The following is a 20,833-nucleotide window of genomic DNA, read 5'->3' as shown; positions in this document are numbered from 1 at the left end:
TTCCCCTAAAGCAACATATTGTAGGCTCTTAGAAATGGTATTAAAAGTATACATTCTTTTCCCATCGAAAATCAGATTAAGTTTATGTTGTAGTACATATTTTAAACTGATAATGAATTTAAACAAGAATTTTGTGACATTATGAAAACTAATGCCCTAATGTCGAGCACTGAAAGTTATTCATTAACAATCCTCACACAAGTTGTGTATTAGTTAAACTCTGGAATTTTCAGACGCTAAAAAATGAAACTGCATTATACAAAATGTCCAGCATTAATTTTAAAAAAATGGATTGTACAGGTTGTACATGTGTTGAATAGAGATGATCAGCTTTCTGGCTAAATATTTATCCCACAACATTAAATTCTTCCATACACCTGACCTTTAGTTAATATGCTTAAGGTAATAATTTTATTTTCACTTTTGTACTGAAACAGGAAGTCCTCTAGGGTTTGAGAACTGACTTGCTCAATAATTATTAATCTATAAATACATGTACCATAACTGGCTTGTAAATTTGTCAACAAACTCAACTTGCAGCGGTAAAGATGGCACAATTTTTACATCAATCGCACAGTCCAGTCGTAACAGCCCCAAATGATAACAAAGAGGACGAAACCACTTAAATGAACTAAATGAATGAACCTGAAATCTTCTTTAATTAAATAAAAATGTGACAAGGCAATGACAAGGATAATTAATTTAGAAGTAAACAGTTTAAAACATAACTAAAGTACTAACTTGATAAACTTAAACAAAATCACTTCTTAACAGGTTCAAAGTCTCATTCGAGGCTGGCTTTGCCGACGTCGCTGGCACAGTATAGTACAAAATTACATTCGGTCTCCTCATGCAGAGAGCATGCGTCAGAGGAACTCGCTTTGTTTTCAGTTGGTGGAGACTGAGAGTGAATATGTACAATACCTCTCCACACTTGTGTCGTGTTTCTTCAGGCCTCTTAAAATGGCTGCAAGCTCCAAAAAGCCTCCATTAAGCCATGAAGAAGTCAGTTGTATCTTTCTTAATAGGTATTGTACTAAAACTAAATTCAGTAAGATAAATATTTTAAAAGTATTAAATCACTTAAATAGCGGGTAGCAATTTGGCAGTGTCAAGTATCTACCTACCTTAAGTGAAGTCTTTATTTTATCTTGTCTGCTAAAATATTTAACATCATATTGCTTATTGAAAACACTGTTAAACACTTGTCAAAAATGTTACAAACTGAACATTTTTTAATGACCCGTTTGGTTAATTGGCTAAACGGTTTGATCTACTCAACACCACCATTTTTACCACTACATTTGGTGGTCAGAGAGGCAGACTTTGGGTTAAACCTTTGGCTAAGTGCCTGACATATTTACACTAAATTTGTCCAGATATGGATGACGTATTAAGGACAAGCTGGCAACTGCTTTGCTGCAGAAAATTGAAAAACAAAAACAAATATTGCACAGGACGTGAGTCCCTGATATGTCTATTAGTTTATTTGGAACCCAGTGCAGTGGCTATAAAAAAAATTGTTTTATTGACATAATGTTCGGTAATGTCTTATTCTTCCAACGTTAACGCTAAATTTAGACTGCAAAACAGTCATTTTCCCCCTTGAAATTCACAGACGGAAATGTGAATTGTAAAAAGTGTGGATTCTCGCGCCCATACATGAGCCACACAAGCATGAGCCACACATGCCCCCCACTAACCTGCTTACTCCAGAGTACTTTCATTTGAAACTGTGCATGTTTATACAGCAGACCAACACAAAAAATACGAACAACTTTGCAGCGTATGCTAAAAGAGATTGTACATAAGATCGAGTTTGAAAATTATTGTTAAATGAAAGTTGAAAAAGTGACAGTTGCGTTGTTTGGCAGTTGAAGTCTGAAGCGATCTTAAACATACATATGACAAAATAATCAAGATAAATCCATTGCGATGAATCATTTTGTAGATTATTTACTGACAAAATAAACTAGTTACCTCTCGTCTTTTGATTGGTTGAAATTACTCATTTCCTTTGAAAAGGAAAAAATTAAAACTTTTAAAACTCATTTTTATTAAGTTTTATAATAATGTGTGTTGTGATTGTTTATACAGTACAACCAACGTAACTTGTAGCTGAAAGAATTACTATTTCTTACGGTTGGAAATGAATTTAACTCACGCCACCCAAATCAAATTTCTGCTACCATTTAGGGATTCCTTTCTAAATTTCTGACAAGCACCTCCGTTGCTTTTAAAAGGGAGTTTCCTCTGTCAGAAAGTATCGTTTCAGTGAAGGTAACTTTGTTGTGTTTACTTTGATTGCAGCGAAACAATTCTTTTTCTGCATCAAATCTTTCTTAAAGGACTTAACACCCGCATGGAAAGTTGGCCAACGTTGGTCTTAGGTGAGTGGTTTGTTAGAATACAGATATTTCCATTGGCTGGTGGTACACTCCTTGTGGAGCTCATGTGGAGTAAGAAAGCTAGGTGCAAGCTTTGGATAAAGGCTTTGTTAGTGTGGAATACTCCGGCTTAGGCTAAAGAAAATATGTACCTCTGAAAAGTGGTCAACAAAGATCCTTGTCAACAAAAGAACTTTCTGTTCAATCAAAGGCAAAGAATCACGTGCGGTCGATCATTTTAAATAATACATTGGCAGAGCTTTCCTATGTTTTTATTTTAAAAGTTAAAATAAAAGTTGTGCATCCGGTCTCACTCGTCGAATTTGCCACTTTGTTTGTACCCTTGTCTTGAGCTCATTCGCCTGAATTTTGGTCTTTGGCGAAATATCGTCAAATTCGCCATTTTCGTCATTGCCTGCATTTCTGGACATATCTCGCTAAAGGAGACGAGAATCGAACCCTTACTTACGGACACTGGTTTTGATGTTCTAACAACCACTTTTGGCAAATATATGGATGAAGGTGAGGTCATCCACATGATAACATCTGGAAAAAAGCATACTAGTATTGAGGATCTCCAAAATAAAAAAAAAAACAGTGCGAGTAAACTGTATGTAAACTGCATCGGCCTCTCCTTTTGGTCTTCTTTTATTTTGCTTACACTTGACAGTTACGCTGGGTGGGGGGAGTTGGGAGGCCAAAAGCATATTTAAAAACTAGTAGTAGACATGATATGTGATACGACAATTATTTTTCATTGAACAGGTGACTTATTTGATATGTTGTTGCCAATGTTGAGCATTTATCAGGAATATGTGCGCAATCATCATTACTCCTTGCAGGTCAGTGTGATTTTTAAGTGTCTATTAAATCATTGGCTGCTACAAAACACGTACACCCATGTAGGATAACGTAGAATAATAATATTTTTAAAATTGTTTTCAATCAGCAAAAAAGCGGGACAGATTTAGTACTTGAAAATTACACGATTACAGATCAATAAGAATAGCAACCCGGGGTCCAAAGAAGGAACTTGCAGAGTAATTTCTTCCACTGAATTATACCGGCTCCTTCCTCCCATCAGAAGGGCACTGTTATTATTGTTCGGTTATCGTTCGTTGGAAGAAGCCGTAGCGAGGTGAAAGTTCTTGGTCGCGGCCATGAATAACGTTTTTAGTTTTTCAACCAAACAAATCTCATCATTCCAATCCTAGCAGTATGCAGGATGTTTGTCCCATGAACCTAGTTGAATGGCCTTAACTCCCATGAGTCTCCTGTAGCTCAGTGGTAGAGCATCCGAACTAGTAATCGGAAGGTCTTAGGTTCGACTCCTGATAGGAGCACACGGATTTTTTTCCGAGTATGCCTGTGTCATTTACTGAATAATGCATCATTCTCAAATCCGATCAAGTTTTTAGATTTTGACACAAATAATCTCTTGCCTTTTCTTGTAAGCAACGGAAGTTCACCTTTAGGAATTTCCTTTGTAGATGTAGCACTTGATTTCCAAGAATTTTTGGCACAAACAATCCGTTGTTGATGTCGCGGCACAAAATGAAGAAACCAACAAAATGTAGAAATGGCGTGCTCAGCCAACCAGGAGCAAGTATTTTCGCCGCTCGACCATCAGGAGTGAGTAATTTTGCCCTCGGTGAAAGGAAAATTAAGAAAAAATTGCACTCTGTTTTGACTAATCAGCATTAAGTAATTTTGCCCTCTCTGTTATAAGTTGTTTTATCAACCCGTTTAATCCCGACGGACTTTCTTGGTAATGTTCGAGTGCACCCAAATAATTACAGGTTTGATTGTGAATTTGTACTGAAATACTATTCTAATAGACCGATTTTTTGTATTCCGAACAGTTCTTGCAAAATGTTTGAAAAACGTGCTCTGATAAATTCGCTTCAAAATTGACTTCAAATCGCCTCGCGGTGAAAAATACACGGTTTTGCTTCTTAGGCCTATAAAAAGACCTATCTGAATAATATTTTTATTTAGGAAAACTTCTCGTCTGTTTTTCTATTTTTATTGATAAAACGTGACAACTCGGCGTAATCTTGTGTAAACAAACACAGGTCCTCACAACTAGCTTAGGGAATTCGCCCATGAAATTTTACGTTCATTTTGTTCGTCTGAAGACATTTTTTATTGAGGAAAGGTTTTTGTCTGTTTTTCTATTTTCATTGATGAAACGTAACAACTACGTAATCTTGTGTAAACAATTAGAAATTCGAACTATTCTAGACTCCTGCTAGACTTAAGGAGTGCTGTTTCTTTGAATCGTAAGTTGTGTATGGTTTGTTTATTACCAATATGCTAATTTACTGAATTGCTGGAATACATGCGGCCTGCATGGCTTTCTTGTTAAATACGATACGGCGTTGAAATTTCATTCAAAAAGAAACAACAGTATTCCTTCAAAGAGCTTTAGAAATTACAATAACGTCGGAGCAAGCTCCCCTGGAGAACCACCTGGCTTTCCTATCGCTCCCGCGGGGACCATCAGAGACTGCGCCGACGGCCCTTTATATAAAAATGTAGTTCACACCTCATTGTAAACTTCAAATCATACCTATTTATTCTTGATCATTAATTCCTGTACATTTATTTTCAATCTTCAACACAACAAAAAGTGAAAAGTCTGATACGAGTACCGCGTTGCCTCTATCCACTTCCGCATTCACGAGTTGGCTCACAGGAGCCTTTAATTAAACTCCCAATGCGTCTTAGAAGAGTATCATCTTTAAAATTATTTATGGTTTGCTTTTCTTTGAATGTTCACTTCATATAATATGTTTGTTACAGAAATATTGTTCCTTGTATTGTGGCTAAATTGGGAAATCTATGTTTCAGATGTAACATTCTTGTCCGTGAAGCAACACTCTTTGTTTTACTTTTTTTAATAATGACATTTTATTTTATTTTATCCATTAGCAAGTTTTTTTCGTGGCAAAACGGGAGAACGTTTGCTTCTCCGGCAATTTATTTTCACAACGTTTATTTACCCTGGTTTAATTATTATTTCCATGTTTTTCAGTTTTGTTTGGAGTTTCTTATCAAAGGCTGCCCTAATTTTCTTATTGTTTTTATAATTAATAATTAACATAATTAATTAACGCTGTTGTATTTGACAGACGTTAGCAGAGTGTAAGCAGCGGCCTGCTTTCAACCGACTGCTAAAGTTATATGAAGAGAAAGCAGCTTGCAGTGGAAGGACTCTGGAATATTATTTGACAGCTCCAATGCACAGGGTCAGTTAAGTTCACTGCATGGCTACATCATTGTGTTAGAACTGTTTTTCAGTTGTGTGAACTTGTTAGGCGCCGGTCTTATGCCGGTAATTACTAAAACCAGTCTTGATTTGTTCAGTCGTGCATACACGCGTTTCCACTAGTCTCAATTTCCGTCGCTCTCTCGGCTCGGGCTCATTTCTCGAACAGCAGTTGGTAATCGAGCCTAAGTTGACGCCGGTGCCACACATATTTAAGTTTTTGGCGGTGTTGGCACCTGTTGTGAACTGCAAGTGTAAACGTTATATTATGTAAATTCGCAGGTTTGTCGTTTGTTGTGTTGTGTAGTTTGTTCAATTTAAAAAAATTTGTGGCATGCTGTAACCAGTTACGTGTAAATCCAAGCAGCAATGTTTTAGGTCACGTGGCTTTTCCCGCCTGTTGTGATTGGTCAGTAGTATTACTTGGGGATTTATAACTCAGGACCTTTTACTTCAAACTTTTAAGCGTCCAGGCGAAATTTCAGCATTCGTTTTTAGAGGCCCCTTGTACCTAAAACTTTTGCTCTTTGTTGCCTTTATCCGTCGTTTCTTGTATTTTATTTTTCTCTTTATTGATCTTGGTTACTCTCGGTGAAGCCAACTGTTCATTATCGTCCGATCATCGTCCCTTTTAGCACTAGAAAAACATGCAAATATCCTTGAATTTTGTTTCTTTCGTTCATACATCCTTACTGGAGTATTTTCTATGCGAATGCGTCTTATCCTAAACATGGGAGGGTATCGTAGGTCTTCCTAAAATATGATTGTTTCACGTCCTGTTGGTTTCTTCGTAAATGCAATTGCGTATTAAAGGAACTTGATTTTAGCGCACAGTCGGCCCAGTCGCTGCCGAGGCACTACCAAGATTTCAAATGCTACTGAATATTTTACATTTTATGTCTTAATTGCTGTAGTCAATTGTTTTGTGTTCTGTATGTAATGTTATCACCATTTTAATATAGTTTTATACTGTAATCAGTTATTTTCACACGACCCCACAAGCTCTGAGCTTTAAACCCCATCATGTTTAAATAAAGGATATGTATGTGTATGTATGCATGGATTACTTTTAATTCATGTTACCTGAAAACTTACAGTCGAATTATTTAAACTTTTGCCTTGGTTTAAATCATACACCAAAGTTTATATATTCAGACATCTGATCAAGAGGATGAGTAAGAGAGTGATTAAGCTCGTCCGTTGAGTTCGTTGAACCTGCAAAATTACCAAGCGAAATGTTCATGCCTTTTTCTATGGTATGGTTTACATTTTTTTTTTCATATTTTCATGCCTGCGTGTCGAGTGATTTTTTGATTTGGTGACATTGTTTCAGTTTTCTTGTCCAGTCATGTCCAAATCCAAACAATGGTAATTTAACGCATGCGCCTTATACCTTGTTTTCACTGCAGGGTAGGTTGGTCTCTGCACTATTGTATTGTTTCCTTTGACAAGAAACTTTGCTCCACATTGTGTCTCTTCGCCTAGGTGTATAAATGGGTACCGGCGACATACTGCTGGAGTAACCCTGCAATGGACTAGCATCCCATCCGTGAGGGAGTAGCAATACTAGTTGCTTCATACTTTGCATAATTGATGAAGTCAATTTTTCTCTGCTCAAGTTTGTTGCACTCTCAACTAAAGGTCCACTATTTAATTAAACATCGTTTGCCCCTTATCCGCCATGTTCTACGGATCACCGCTGCAGCGGTTAGGTCTGACGTGATATTGATACACTAGGTAATTTTTCTTACAATTTGTCTCGCAATATTGTGGCGTCACTAGTTGTTCGAAACATTGCGCAAAGTAGAATCGACTTCTACTTCCTGTAACGATTCACAGTAACAAAAAAAAAAAAAAAAAATGCGAGAGATTACCATTTCAGGGAATTCTCAGTACACGATTTTTCGCGCAACTTAGGCAAGTTGCTTGAAAAATTGCGTAGTGTGACTTAGGCAATTAACTGTAGTAAAAAGCGCGAGTAGACTGCCAAGCAATTCTAACGACAACTGGGAGGCCACTGCGAATTTTTTTTTTTTTGACAAATATGGGGTTTACCCTTCCTTCTTAATATTGTAATTATAACTCTGCAAACCTGGAAAAAACCGTACTTTTTTTATCGCGAAGACAACAATAATTACTATAGAAATAAAACAGTGTATTTTGAAGAGAATTTTTAAAAATTTTTAAAAGGGTTATCCAGTGAGCAGCACTTCTGCGAACTACTTGTGTAGTAAAACTTTTTTATTTTCTCCTACGCGTTTCGTGTGACTAGCGCACACTTCATCAGGGAGTTTTACAAAACTAACAAGTATGCCTATATTTATACCTAGCACAAATAAAGGAATTTTACAAATGATAAAAACACACCTACGGATATGCGTTTTAACTAAAACTCTGGACCCCAACCAGTTATGTAACGCCCAAAATATGTCACGCATTTAAAATTCTTGCCGCCTATTTCCTGGACGCAAATACAAGCGTAGCTTTGCCACGCATATCCGTAGGTGTGTTTTTATCATTTGTAAAATTCCTTTATTTGTGCTAGGTATAAATATAGGCATACTTGTTAGTTTTGTAAAACTCCCTGATGAAGTGTGCGCTAGTCACACGAAACGCGTAGGAGAAAATAAAAAAGTTTTACTACACAAGTAGTTCGCAGAAGTGCTGCTCACTGGATTACCCCTTTTAAAAATTTTTAAAAATTTTGCGATTTTTTTTTTTTTTGACAAATATGGAGTTTACCCTTCCTTCTTAATATTGTAATTATAACACTGCAAACCTGGAAAAAATCGTACTTTTTTATCGCGAAGACAACAATAATTACTGTAGAAATAAAACAGTGTATTTTGGAAACAATGGTTTGATTGCGGCGACTTACTAACTCTTGATGGAAAATTTCTGATGTTCGACGAATTTCAAATTAAATTCGTATTCAATGTCAACTTCTTACATTATTTTCAATTAATGGCTGCCCGGCATTCCTCCAGATTTGAAGAGAAAGGCATTTGACTCTCCTGCCCCTGATCTGCTCAGTGCACCGTCAAAATACTATCAGTTGGAAGATAAAACACTAGTGTTAACTTAATTTCCCTGCAAAAATTATTGTAAACTGTTTATCGAAAAGCTTGCTACGGAATCGTCCGCGGCTTGGAAGAAATATTTTCCAGAACTTTCGGATTGGAGCAACTGTTTTTTAGTTATATAAGTGATATTAATACACAGAATAATTCCGATCAAGAGACATCAGTCAAAGGACCAACGACAAGTTCCAGTCTGTCAAAGTTTAAGATTTGCTGATTACAAGGCAGTGACCTTTGATTGAACTTTGCTGAACTTTGTTTATTCTTGTAAAGCCGGAATGTTTTACGTTATTAATTTAACACCAAGTCGTTTTTTGTAGGCAGCTTGATGAAGTTGTAGCTATTAAGTTAGCCTTCCGTTAGTAGTTTCACGAAAAGTTTGGTAAAATGTGTACGTAAACTTCATAATAGGATTAGTATTTTTTGGTAAAAGTTCTTGAATTTTGGTAATTTTGATAACCTTTCGTGATTTTCACTACTACATTGCTGCGTACCTTTGCTGTTTTTGTCTGTCGTACTAGCTTGATGCATCAGGGACGGTGCTCAAATTAACAAGGGGGGCATGTTGTGAAGCTAATGTAAGGGTGTGTTTTCGACAGTTGTTATTTCCTTTCGGTAGTTTTGATGGATATTTTCCAGATTATTTGACATTTTCCTGTTGTTCAAAGATAAGAGTTAACAATTGTGCTGTGGACAGGTTTGCCTACTTCCTTTAACCTTGGCTTGGGCCTACTCCAAGGTTGGAATCTAGGAAAAACACTTAAGGATTTTATTAGGCTGATTGGTTTTCCTTTTTATCTATTTTCTTAGAACAGTTGGGACCCTCTTGAATTACAGTCGTAAACATGTTTACAGAACACTATAAAGTAAGGCGTGATTTGAGTGATACTCGTAGAAAAGATGTAGAGTAGATGTAGAATTGAGCAGATTTGTTGTAGAGTTGATGTAGCGAAGAACCAGTCCTTAAAGAATAAAGAAGAGCTACAAAGATTCCTGGCGCCTCTCTGCTGAGTTCAAGCGAGTGTCCTATTGGCAAGAATCGACTAATTCCTTTTCGAAAACTTTGAGGTGGTTTGATAATTATCATAAGACAAAGATCAGAACAGTCAAATTGTATTCAACACGCTTGAATACTCCTCTTCATCGGAATGGTCAAATCATCTTAATTGCAGGCTACGTCTATTGATTATATTGCAAAAGAAATACTTATTCAGTTGTAAAAACTCGCTAAAGAAACAAACTTTAGATGATTTCGTATCCAAGCTATTTGAACAGTACCACATTGAAAACTGTGGCAAATCATATATATGAATATGCATCGACTATGAAGCAGGTGATAGGCTTTATATAGATAGATAGGTTATAAGCTAGACACAATGTGATGAAGTTTCGTGTAAACTTAGTCTAATCGATGTAAAATATTATTTGCGTTGTTTTTTTTTTTCTGCAAATGTTTTAAATTAAAGTTTTGGTATAAATAAAAATAATAATAATAAATAAATAAATAAATAAATAAATAAATACATACATAAAAGTGCTGGAGCGAGTGAGAAAAAAGTAAGTGTGACTGCTGCCGTGCGTCAATCTTTCCATGATCATGAGAGACTGATGAGGAGGTTGACCAGACGAGCATGATCAAAACAGGACCGCTAGATTTCATAACATGTCATGAAATATGCTGATTTACATCGTAATTTCATTGTCCGGCTGTAGCTTTGGCGGAGTTGATAGTTTTATGATTCGCAGCAGTAGCAGGGAATAAATGGACCTTTGATATAGCCGATGTTGATCAAATAAGAAGAGTTAATAGTTATTCCGCCGGGTCGCTTGATTCCCAAAGATGGTAACGTCACTGAATTAATGTCGTTAATTTTCGAGAAGGTGATATATTACTGTAAGTTTAATTCAGATGAAATCAGCGGATCGTTTATGACTTAGGGGGTTGGATTAATAGTGGTCATAAATGTGAAGTGACGCATCACACCATCCTCCACTGTTTTGAAAATAAATTCAGTTTTTAGACGCAAGTGTGGCTATGGTTATATTCTGCATGAATAGCACTAGCTAGAAGAGTTTTTGGGTTGTTTCATTTGTCTTTCTGTAAGTACATAAGGCTTCGCGTTAAAAACAAACTGTGATTACTGAATGTTGCATTCTACACTGAACAAAACTGACAACTGCCTTTGTTATATTATAACAACTTGTATTCCTTCCTTATTTTTTGCGCTAAATCTCGTAAGAACAGTTGCCGAAGTCGGTGGTTTCTTTAATATCCGTTAAGTAATTCTGACAGTCTATTTATGGTCATTGAAGCAGGAGAAGGAACAAATTTGCTACGTGTGGATTTCCATGCAGCATAATTTTGGCGGAGTGAAATTGTGTTAGTTTCATCTCACTGTCTGACCTCGTTATTTAAAGCAAAAAGGCCAGATTATTTTATGCACAGTAATTACGTATATATTTTTGTTTCTAACAATAATGTATTTTACATTAGAGGTTGTTCCCGAGGCCTTCTGCGTGAAGGGGTAACGCCGGCCAGCTTTCAGCGATACAAAAGCTCCAACATTTATATGGAAGCATATTTTCCGCCATTGCTGGGCTTTTGTTTGGTTTAATGTTCATTCTTGCTGTGTTTGAGGATGTCTGGCTCAACTCCGCTGGGAGCGCAGTTATTAATCAAAACTTGTTAAGGCCCATGCTTTATGAATAATATTGTTGTTTTGAGCTGCTGAAGCTCAGTATCGGTCGCTGATGCCGTTCAAGGTGCGGATGTGATGTCCTGTCCCTTGTCAGACACCAGTTGCTTTCAAAGGTTCTTATAACTATTGTAGCTTTCTCTTTATCGGTCGTTACCCTAGTAACAACAAATGCCTTTCTTTCTTACGGCAATCTCATTAATATTTTATTTCCTAGCTGTGACAGTTGAAGACGGGGGATTTTTTTAAACTTGTGGGAATAGAACGCACAGATTTTGAAATGCCACTTTGCAGGAAGTTGCAAACTAAGAAGTTTATACAGTTTTCACGGCGTGGTTGGTTGTTTTTACGCGTCAGTAATTTTCGTGCAGTAAGCAGTCTTCTTCGTCCTCTTAATCAGCATCGAAACAAAAGTACACTTTCTTTCTCATTCCATTTTCGCACGGCTATTAGTATTCACGCGTTAAGCTTTTCATTCCTCTCGCAGATTTAGAAGCTTGTCTTTAAAGGGATATATTCTATTATGATTCTCGCGCGGTTAATGGACGGCCTGCAGTAACTGCCTAACTCGTAGATTGAGATGCGATATTGAAGCTCTTAAGCCTTTCACATTTTGCATTTGTTCATTGTTTTAACGACGCTTTGTGTCTAAATTTATTCATAGGGAGCAACTTAGGCGTAAACTGGCACGGAAATTGAATTCTTGTCTTTGACACTTTAATAACGCGTTTGTTATCGCACCTTAATATCTACGTTCTCTTCAGGCAGATTTTCGTTGTTCTCTTGAAGACGTCGAGTTTTCTTTCGTTTATGCCCTTTTCGTTATTTCGTTAATCGATTTTAATCGAGCGATACTTTTTTGATAGTAATTCATCTCAACTTGGTATTAAATTCAAGGCGCTATCATTGGGGAAGTGTGGAATTGCGATAATTTGAAGGTTGACTGGTCTCAGTGGCTACTTATATTGTTGACGTGAAGTCCTATCTTCACACCATAATCCAGAGGTCATTTCATTTGTTGAGAAATCTTGGCTTCTCTGCAGTGATATTGCTGCACAGCATCAGGTCGGCCTTTTGTGTAAGTACACGTCCAAAATGTACCATAGGCCAATGTTTATGTTGCTACTTCTAATAAGCATATCGCTGGCGCGGCCTTTTTTTCGGTCTGGCGGCGTTGACATTTGCGTTGTAGAATTTTGTTTTTTATTGAATACTGATTTGATATTCTGATAAATCACCTTTTAAATTTCCTAAACTTCTATTTTACTTTTTTTTTTCCGGCATGCTTTGATCTTGGACTTCGTTTTGTGAAAAACTTCCATAAACTTCCTTCAATTCCAATTGTTCATTTGCTCCTTATTTAAGAAATGCGTCAGAGTTCGTCACAGTGATTTTTCCATGTCCTCAGTAACTGTTTTAGCCTGCGTGCAGACGTCTCATATTTCCTTTGTTGCACTCGATTTTTCCTGAGTGGAGGGGGCGGCTGTACACAGGCTAGAACTGTTTTTGAATTATAGTGCCTCAGACAATGAGGTTGCATAATGAGTAAATGAAAGTTAAATTGCAGAGAAATGATTTGGATTTCACACTGCGGTTTGGCTGTTCCTCCATTGGTAGCTTCGTGTGGGCCATGACTTCTCAATTTGTATCAGTTACGTTTTCGTCTTTATGCCTTGCGGCTTATGTTCTAGTCATTTTCACCAAAATGTTTCTTTCGTTTATCACTGCTGGCCGTGTTATGTAGTCTGTGATAAAACTCTGATCGCGTGTCTGATCAGTTGGAAGGCCTTGATAATTTGACAGTGTTTTGAATAGATAGACTATAATAGAGCGTTTTTCAATTGAGTGTCGTAAAACTGCCGGTAAAACCAAACTAACGCAATCACTCTTGCCAATCACAACAGACACCCACAACGCAATAAACCAATCAGATCTCGAAGTAAAGACATGTAACTGGCGTCAAGCACGTGAAAAGCGTGCGAGCAAGACGCGATTGCTTTTGGTTTTGCGTCAATTTTGCTAACCAATCACAGAACGCAAGAAAGTAACACCAAAGGAAACGCGAAATTTTGACACAATTGAAAACTGCTCTTTAGCCAAATGATTTTATACGATGTTCACCATCGTGAATCAACACCACAAGACGATAGTCCGTACATGCCCGTTGACGCTTCCATAGCAATAGTAGCTGTTACTACGGTTATCTGCCGTTTGATGTACAAGCAAGACAACGGCAGGCTCAACTGTAATAACAGCTATTTTCTTCGGGCGTATCACGGTATACTCACCCTCTTCTCACCCGAGCCGATAACAAACCACCCTCTCCTCCCCTGGGCCTCTTCTCTTCGTCTCAGCGGCTCTTCGTTCCCGACGTATAGTTTCTGTGTGGCTTAATTGGCAATTAAAGCGTATGATCTGAAAGGGTAACTTGGCTTGAAGTGTTAGCAACAAAATGCATACTTTTTTAGAAAAAGCTCATTATGAGTAAACTGTTGTGTTAGTTCTCCTGTGATGTTTATGTTATCAAAACGAAAAGATGACTGAAGTGCATGAATTACGCCAACGTTTCCGCGTGTCATATCCAGTCTTTCCAGATTGATAAAGCCAAATTATTATCTGATGGAAACTATCACAGTTAGTGAATTGATCATGCTCTCACACCTTTCAACCTACTGTATGCCGTACATTGTGTCTTATCTCTGTAATGTGGTGTTTTGTGGTTTCTTACATGAAGGCCTTGAGGGACGTCGCTTGTGTCGTTAGTTATCACTAGGACGAATATAAATTTGTTTTTATATTTGTTTCCAGGTGCCTGCATACATCATCACTTTGCATGATCTTTTGGCCCTCACTCCTCATGATCACGTGGAAAGAAACACGTTGGAATATGCGCAGAGTGTTCTGGAGGAACTCTCCACGGTAGGCCGGGGACCATAAACCTTTTCTTTTGTCTGATTTTCTGTGCAAAATGTAGCTGCTAAGACGGAAAGTGTTCAACTGTCTACATTAGTACCTCCAAGAGACTTCGGGCACCGTACAGTATAATAATTTGTGAAATTCATTAATTATTTACGACTGCAAAAGCCAGTGAATCGTCGTGTGCGTTTGTTTTGGTCCCCAATAAAAACCCAAGTGAAAACCACGTGGTGTTTTGAATCCCATATCCTGAACATGATGGTTTTCATCTGCATTCTCTTTTGGTCGTGAAGATCCATACACAAAAGAAGGCAAATCAACTATCTTTACATGTATCATAATCAACAACGAGTTCATCAGAAGGTTCAAACACCGAGAAACTGACTGGACCTCGTGCTTTGGTTGTTTCGTGGTTTCTGAAACCTCTGAGTTATTAACAAGCACGAGTTTGTTGTAATATTACTTCTATTGAGAAGTTATATTTAACAAATAGATTCCATTTGGCTGTGTGTGTACGTGGAACAAACAAAGAAGTAAGTTACGAGCCTCCGGGGAGTAGCGTAGCTGATGTTCTTACCACGGTTTGACGTCATATTTGAGTTATCAGGCAACTCACGCACCGCCAGATGGAATCTTTTTGTTTTATACATTGTTTTGATATCGTTTATTCCGCACAAAATTAGATTTGTTTTCGAAAGTCGTGGTAGGATTTTGAACCATGTCTTGAAACCTTACGACAATCTTTGACATTTTTGAACTGCGCCGGGATTAGAAATTTAAATACATAGAAGAGTTAGACAATCGCAGTTCTGTACGTAACTTGAGCAGTTGCGAAAAGAAAACCTGAAAACAACACTTCAGGCTTGAATAGTGATCATTTAACAGCAAAGAAGGTGAATTTCAGATTGGAAAGGTTTCCGGAAAGGTATTCTCCCTTGCAAATACCCGACAACTCTTTCAAAAACAGCAGCAGAAACTGACCCGATAGGTACAATTCCTATTTTATTTTCACTAAAAAGTATCGACCAAATCTGGCAAATTTAGCAGACATGTGCCGAGTTACAGGAAAAGGATTTTTCCCAAGAAACGGCAGCAAAAGATAGATAAGTGGACTCTTAATTAAAGCAATTGAGAAAAGAAAACCTGAAAAAATGCGCTAACGTTCGAAACGTCAGCACTCGAATCTCTTTACGGTGGCCAATTTACCTTTAATTATCAACTCTGTTGATAAACCAAACACTCTTAAGATGGCCTGCTCCCAGTTCAGTGTTGTTATGAGGCTTAATTTATACGGCGAATGTCAGTCTTGTCGAGTGCTATTCAGATACAAATAAGAATCAAATGTCTACAGCTATCTCAACTCCGTCCATCTGTCAAGTGCCGCACTACATGTTGTTCACCATTGTCAGTGGTTATTGAGTTGATTTCTCGCTCGATCCAGCGGGCTTTTGCCCGTTTTCTGGAGCGCGAATTACATTTGACGCAGCAGACTGAATGTTACGTATCAATTTTCGCCTTCTCCTTATGTTACTGGCAGGTAATGCATGACGAGGTCAGCGAGACTGAGAACATTCGTAAAAATCTCTCCATTGAGCGACAGATAGTAGAAGGCTGCGACATGCTGCTGGATGTCAACCAAATTTTTATCAGACAAGGTACGTTTGTTTCCACACATGCCGCGTTACCATTAGTTACCAGTCAAACTGGCTATGCCGCACCTGATACGTATTCGGATGGACCAAATAATAAAAGGGACTATGTCAGCTGCGGCACATGCGCAGTAGAGCCCGGTTGGTTGCATACAACTCGTCGCGGGAGTTTTGCTTTTCCGCCATTGCAAAAGCTTTCAAAAAATATCGCAACAAACAGCTTCTGCAATTAATAAAGAACGTTTGTAAATTGAACGCGATTCAAACAGATGAAAACAGCTTCCTGAACTCCGACGGTATTTGAAAAAGTTGGGCCAACTGTTTCAAAGTGCTTATCATCAACGCACACATGCGCCTGGGGTGACATAGTCCCTTTAAGTTTGGCAGTTGATTCAGTCTTCAAATCAGTAAATGATACAGTCCGCATCGGTTGCCAATAGGCAGGATAGAAAAATAAGACAAACAAAGATTGTCGCTTCTTTTGCATAGCCCTTACCAAATTTTGGACACAGCTCGGTTTATTTACAACAATTTTGCTTTTTTAGCTGTTTTTCTTTTACTCTGTGAACGTAGGTCCGGGTTTGAATATTTCTGGAAGACTGATTAGACTGAATTACGGCGAGGAAATGAATATTTTTGTATCGTCTTTTTTATTCTGTACGTCTTTTTGACATTGAGCTCACGGGGAAAAGAAACGGATTACTGTTCAAAAGTCCAGTCTGGTTTGGTGTGTACTCGTTTACACCAATCAGATATGTGTGTAGTACCTTATCTTAATTCGTACATGAAATGTTCCACCTCTGAATCGCTTTCGAACTTCTACCTTTCCATGCGACTGAAATACAAATCTGTCGAAATCATTTACTCATTTACTCTTGTGCCGAAGCTATTCATGAAAAGTTCAACGTTTGAACTGGGCCTTAAAGGGATTGCTAGACAAGTTCTGATCTATGCAGAAATAATTTGGTTTAACCATACCTTTAATAGTAATATACTTTAATAATAGCAGTTGTTGCAATTAATTAAGTTATAACATTATTTATTATTTATCATGACTCTCTGCCGTGTTGAACTGAACATTTCATCATCAGTTGTAACCCGTATATACCGATAATTCCTTGTACCAAATCCTTCTTGTACCTTTCTCAAACCCTTTTATCCTGTAATCCAAACAGATTAAAGTTTTGTCTCTACGGCAAAAGGACAGATTGACTGGCAAGCTGGCCCAGCAAACAAACAAGGCTTCCCCTAACTTCTGTTTCTTTGCATTCAATTGTTTCAGATTTTTCTATTTTGTATGATACAAGAACTCTCAAACGCGGATTTGCTGTTCAGTGTGTTACATGTGGTACTAACAGACAGAAGTTTTTATTCCATTTTAGCATTTTTTGTGTAGTTTGAAATCAACGTTTCTAAAAAAATATGTATATATTTTTTTTATTATTTTCCGGGCAACTATCAGCTGCCAGTCCTTCAACGAAACCACTGTCTGCGGTCGTGATGGCTAACGGCAATAGAGCCAGTGGGATAAGTAATGACAGATGCGTGCCAATTTCCTTGCGTGTTAAATGGATAGAATCGATGTCAATGATATCAACATTACGCTCTCCGACTCAATCATACTCGATTCGATACCCATATTCGCCCGTGAGTTATCGCTTCTATGGAAAAATTTCTTACGGTTTGCGAACAACTTCCTTATTTCAAACTGGTCAGGCGAATCTTACCATGGATTACTCATTCACTTGAGGTTCAGTTACTATTGGACGAAGTTTAGTCGCTTGCATTTCATTCTTGGTGGGGACGTTTTTCCGTTCTTGTTCGTTATATTTGTACTCTTGGTAAAGATGCAACAGATGGCAAGAACAGGGGATAAGGTTTTTGCGTGTAGCGTGATGTAAGGTTGTAAAAACCAAAATTCTCGTCACTTCTCTGGCGGCGGGCAGTATCATTTCCTTATTTTTACTGGGTTGAGATAGCAGAATATTGATTAGTTTTTTGTTTTTTCAGGGAACTTGATTCAGGTAACAGAGAGTCGCAAAGGTAAAACATTTGGTGGTTTATCGCTCAAGCCAACTGACGGTCGTAAAGAGAGTGTACGACAGTGTTTTCTGTTCTCAGGTTATCTCTTGCTTACCACAAGATCATCAAGCGGCCGCCTGCACCTGTCCAAGGTATATCATCGCCGCTTCTTTAATGTGCATGAATCTGCACCGGTAGGCTCATTACTCCTAAAGCCCACGAGAACGTTTGATAACTCAGCTTATTTTAAGCCGTGAATTAAGAGCGTGAAAGTCGAAACTAAAGGACAAAAAAAGTTGGAGAGATCTTCGTTGGTTGGTTAGTTAGCTGGCTCTTATTAATTCCGGATTAGTTACTGGGTTATGCTCTGAACAACTGGGACCAGATTATGAGAGATAAGTTTGTTAATGGATAATAAATTTGCCTAATGATACAGATAAATATTGATAAAGAGAAAGACCCCGTCATGTAAGCCGAGAAACAAAGTTTAGTGCATATATTCGGAACAAAGTGTTAGTCCGACCCCCCGATCGACGGGAGTCGATCTGAATAAAATGTTGTACGTTTCTTCGACTGATTGATGAGAAAAAAATTACCGTAAACTTCTTATTGAAACAACAATCGCTTATCTTGAATTCCAAACGGAAGGTAATTTGTTATAAAGTAATTTACAAAACAAAAAACCACTTTGTCCGACACCTTTTCACATGAGTGGTCCACGCAGTGAGCAGCGGCGAGGAATAGTCTTTGAACATTACTGGCGCAAAAGCGTGTTATGAAACGTTATCTGTTCTTTTATTTCCTAGAATGGTGCTAACATTTCCCTTGCTGACGCAACATTGGTCGAGGATTGCTTTCAAGAGGGTAAGCTACCTAACTCAGTGCAGATGTGAACCACAAGCGGAATAAAATATTATTGTAAATGATGCAAATTACCTTATTCTTTGTTTGTTTTTCTGTCGACGAACGCGTGCTATTTCGAAGAGCATTAATTTCTGCGTTTTCAGACGGTAAAAGCTTCTTAATTTTACAAGAACATGGTTTTATTTTTCCCGACCTTTTTCCTACCTAGCGAACAACGCAAATCGTAAAAGGTAATGATGAGGTATTGAAAGCGCTCGAGTATTGCACTTTGTTTGTCTTTTGAATCGATTTGAATTTTTGTCTGTCTTTCTGCTGGTTAATGATGTCGTGAATCAAGAATTTTGTGGCTTTTCAACATACATGGTATTCGACGACATCAGAAATAACTTGTACTTCTTGATTCCGCGGTGCTGCTAACCCATTCTGTTCAGTCTTTGTTTCGTCCTTGGGAAAGAATGGAAACTGAGAGTTTCGTATTGTCTAACCCAGAATATTCGGAATGGCGTGTAACATTGAATTTTACAACCTAGTTATTTTTCCCTCGTCGTATAATTTAACGTTGCGAACACGCGAGATAGCTTAACACTGTAACTTCATTCTAAAGCCAAGTACGTTTGTTTGTAGTTGACGCCGAGAGCGTTTTGTATGGTGTAAGAGGGAATCAAGAAATTGACCTGGATGAACTGACATTTAAACTGATCGTGCGACCGCGTGATAAACCTGACCCCAGCTCCCCTTACACTATAACGTTAATGGCTCCTTCAGCCCAGGAGAAGGCTGCTTGGACCTCGGACATCAGTCAGGTACGTAAAGAAAGAGGCATGAAACTTACCCAGGAAAAGCTTCATCTTGAATTCATTTTTGTAGATGATAAATGTCAATATTTATTTCATGTTCAGTTTATTTTATTTTAGTATTTACATATTTTTTTTGTCCGCTTTTTGACTTCAAACTTGAATCAAAGATTGTCAGTGAAGGCGCTTTTCTACAAGATAAAAAAACTTTCGTCAGCATTCGAATAACCGGGTTCAGCCGCTTATTGCGCGACGTGATAAAAACAGCGTTGAAGTTTCGCTTGAAATTAACGCGCAGCAAATTGCGGATAAAAATCAAATATGCGTGAATATGATTAAGCTGTCATTATCAGTGGTAGTTGTGGAAAATTGGACCGTATTGACCTTAGCTGCACCTGCCTGGCTGACTGACAGAAAATAAAGACCCACGTAACAATTGGATTAGTTGTAGGAGGGTTTCGGCCCTTGGCCTTAGCTAGGTCACGTGATACTAAACTGGACGACAGTTAAACATGAGCGTGGGCATAGTCGATGAAATGGAGAAACATTGTTTTGATTTGTTTTGGGCGGCGAAACATCGCAATACGTTTACAAGAATAAGATTATATGGAAAGGCTACTTTAATGTTGCGGCTTTGGTGTGTTAACCGACACAACGTCGTTTTGGTGCTGTTTAAAAAAAAGGACACATTACTAGGTTTACCTAACCAGTGAAGTTCTTGCGCTTGTTGAAGACGGCCAAAATCGCTGCATAAACTAAGATCAAAACGAAATGGAAAAAGAGCAACTTAATTTCCATCAGCCGACTAATTAAAAGTGGCTAATAGATTTGTGATGCGGTGTCAGTACCTTGCTCTTGTGGGTTAATGAATCAGAATGGTTCAATGTATTTTGGTGAGTAAGATAAAAGTCAGTCTAAAAATAGCATTACCCTGAGGAAAAGCGGGGGAGGGGACGGGGTGGTGTTACTAGAATCAACTAGGTGAACCACAATACACCTAGAATTTGTAGTCAGCGATCGTGTTACTCTTGGTATAGTTAGACATTACCGAGAAAAATGTTTGCTTTCGGTTTTCTAATGTTCCAAAACGTAAAGAAACACTTGAGAAAGAAAGGAAGAAAGTATGATCCGGTTGCGAAACGTTTTATTAGTTT

General features: G+C 37.9%; 1 protein-coding gene across 2 annotated transcripts in view; it reads left to right on the top strand.

The window, feature by feature from the left end:
- LOC146476939 (ras-specific guanine nucleotide-releasing factor 1-like) overlaps positions 1–20,833 on the top strand; it is a 44,223-nt gene that overhangs the window by 8,169 nt on the left and 15,221 nt on the right. The window contains exons 5-13 of one of the 2 annotated variants that reach the window (XM_085114041.1): positions 775–1,028; positions 2,311–2,390; positions 3,153–3,229; positions 5,522–5,638; positions 14,243–14,353; positions 15,888–16,005; positions 18,010–18,173; positions 18,828–18,885; positions 19,510–19,688. In XM_085114041.1, coding sequence (XP_084970167.1) covers positions 775–1,028; positions 2,311–2,390; positions 3,153–3,229; positions 5,522–5,638; positions 14,243–14,353; positions 15,888–16,005; positions 18,010–18,173; positions 18,828–18,885; positions 19,510–19,688 — 1,158 coding nt within the window. The remainder of the gene's footprint in view (positions 1–774; positions 1,029–2,310; positions 2,391–3,152; positions 3,230–5,521; positions 5,639–14,242; positions 14,354–15,887; positions 16,006–18,009; positions 18,174–18,827; positions 18,886–19,509; positions 19,689–20,833) is intronic. The other variant, XM_085114042.1, reaches the window with a different exon arrangement.

This window comes from Pavona decussata, unplaced genomic scaffold (genome assembly GCF_977016875.1).
Source record: "Pavona decussata unplaced genomic scaffold, jaPavDecu1.1 SCAFFOLD_72, whole genome shotgun sequence".
NCBI lineage: Eukaryota > Metazoa > Cnidaria > Anthozoa > Scleractinia > Agariciidae > Pavona > Pavona decussata.
The sequence above is the reverse complement of the archived record's forward strand: the minus strand, read 5'-3'. Positions and strand labels throughout refer to the sequence as shown.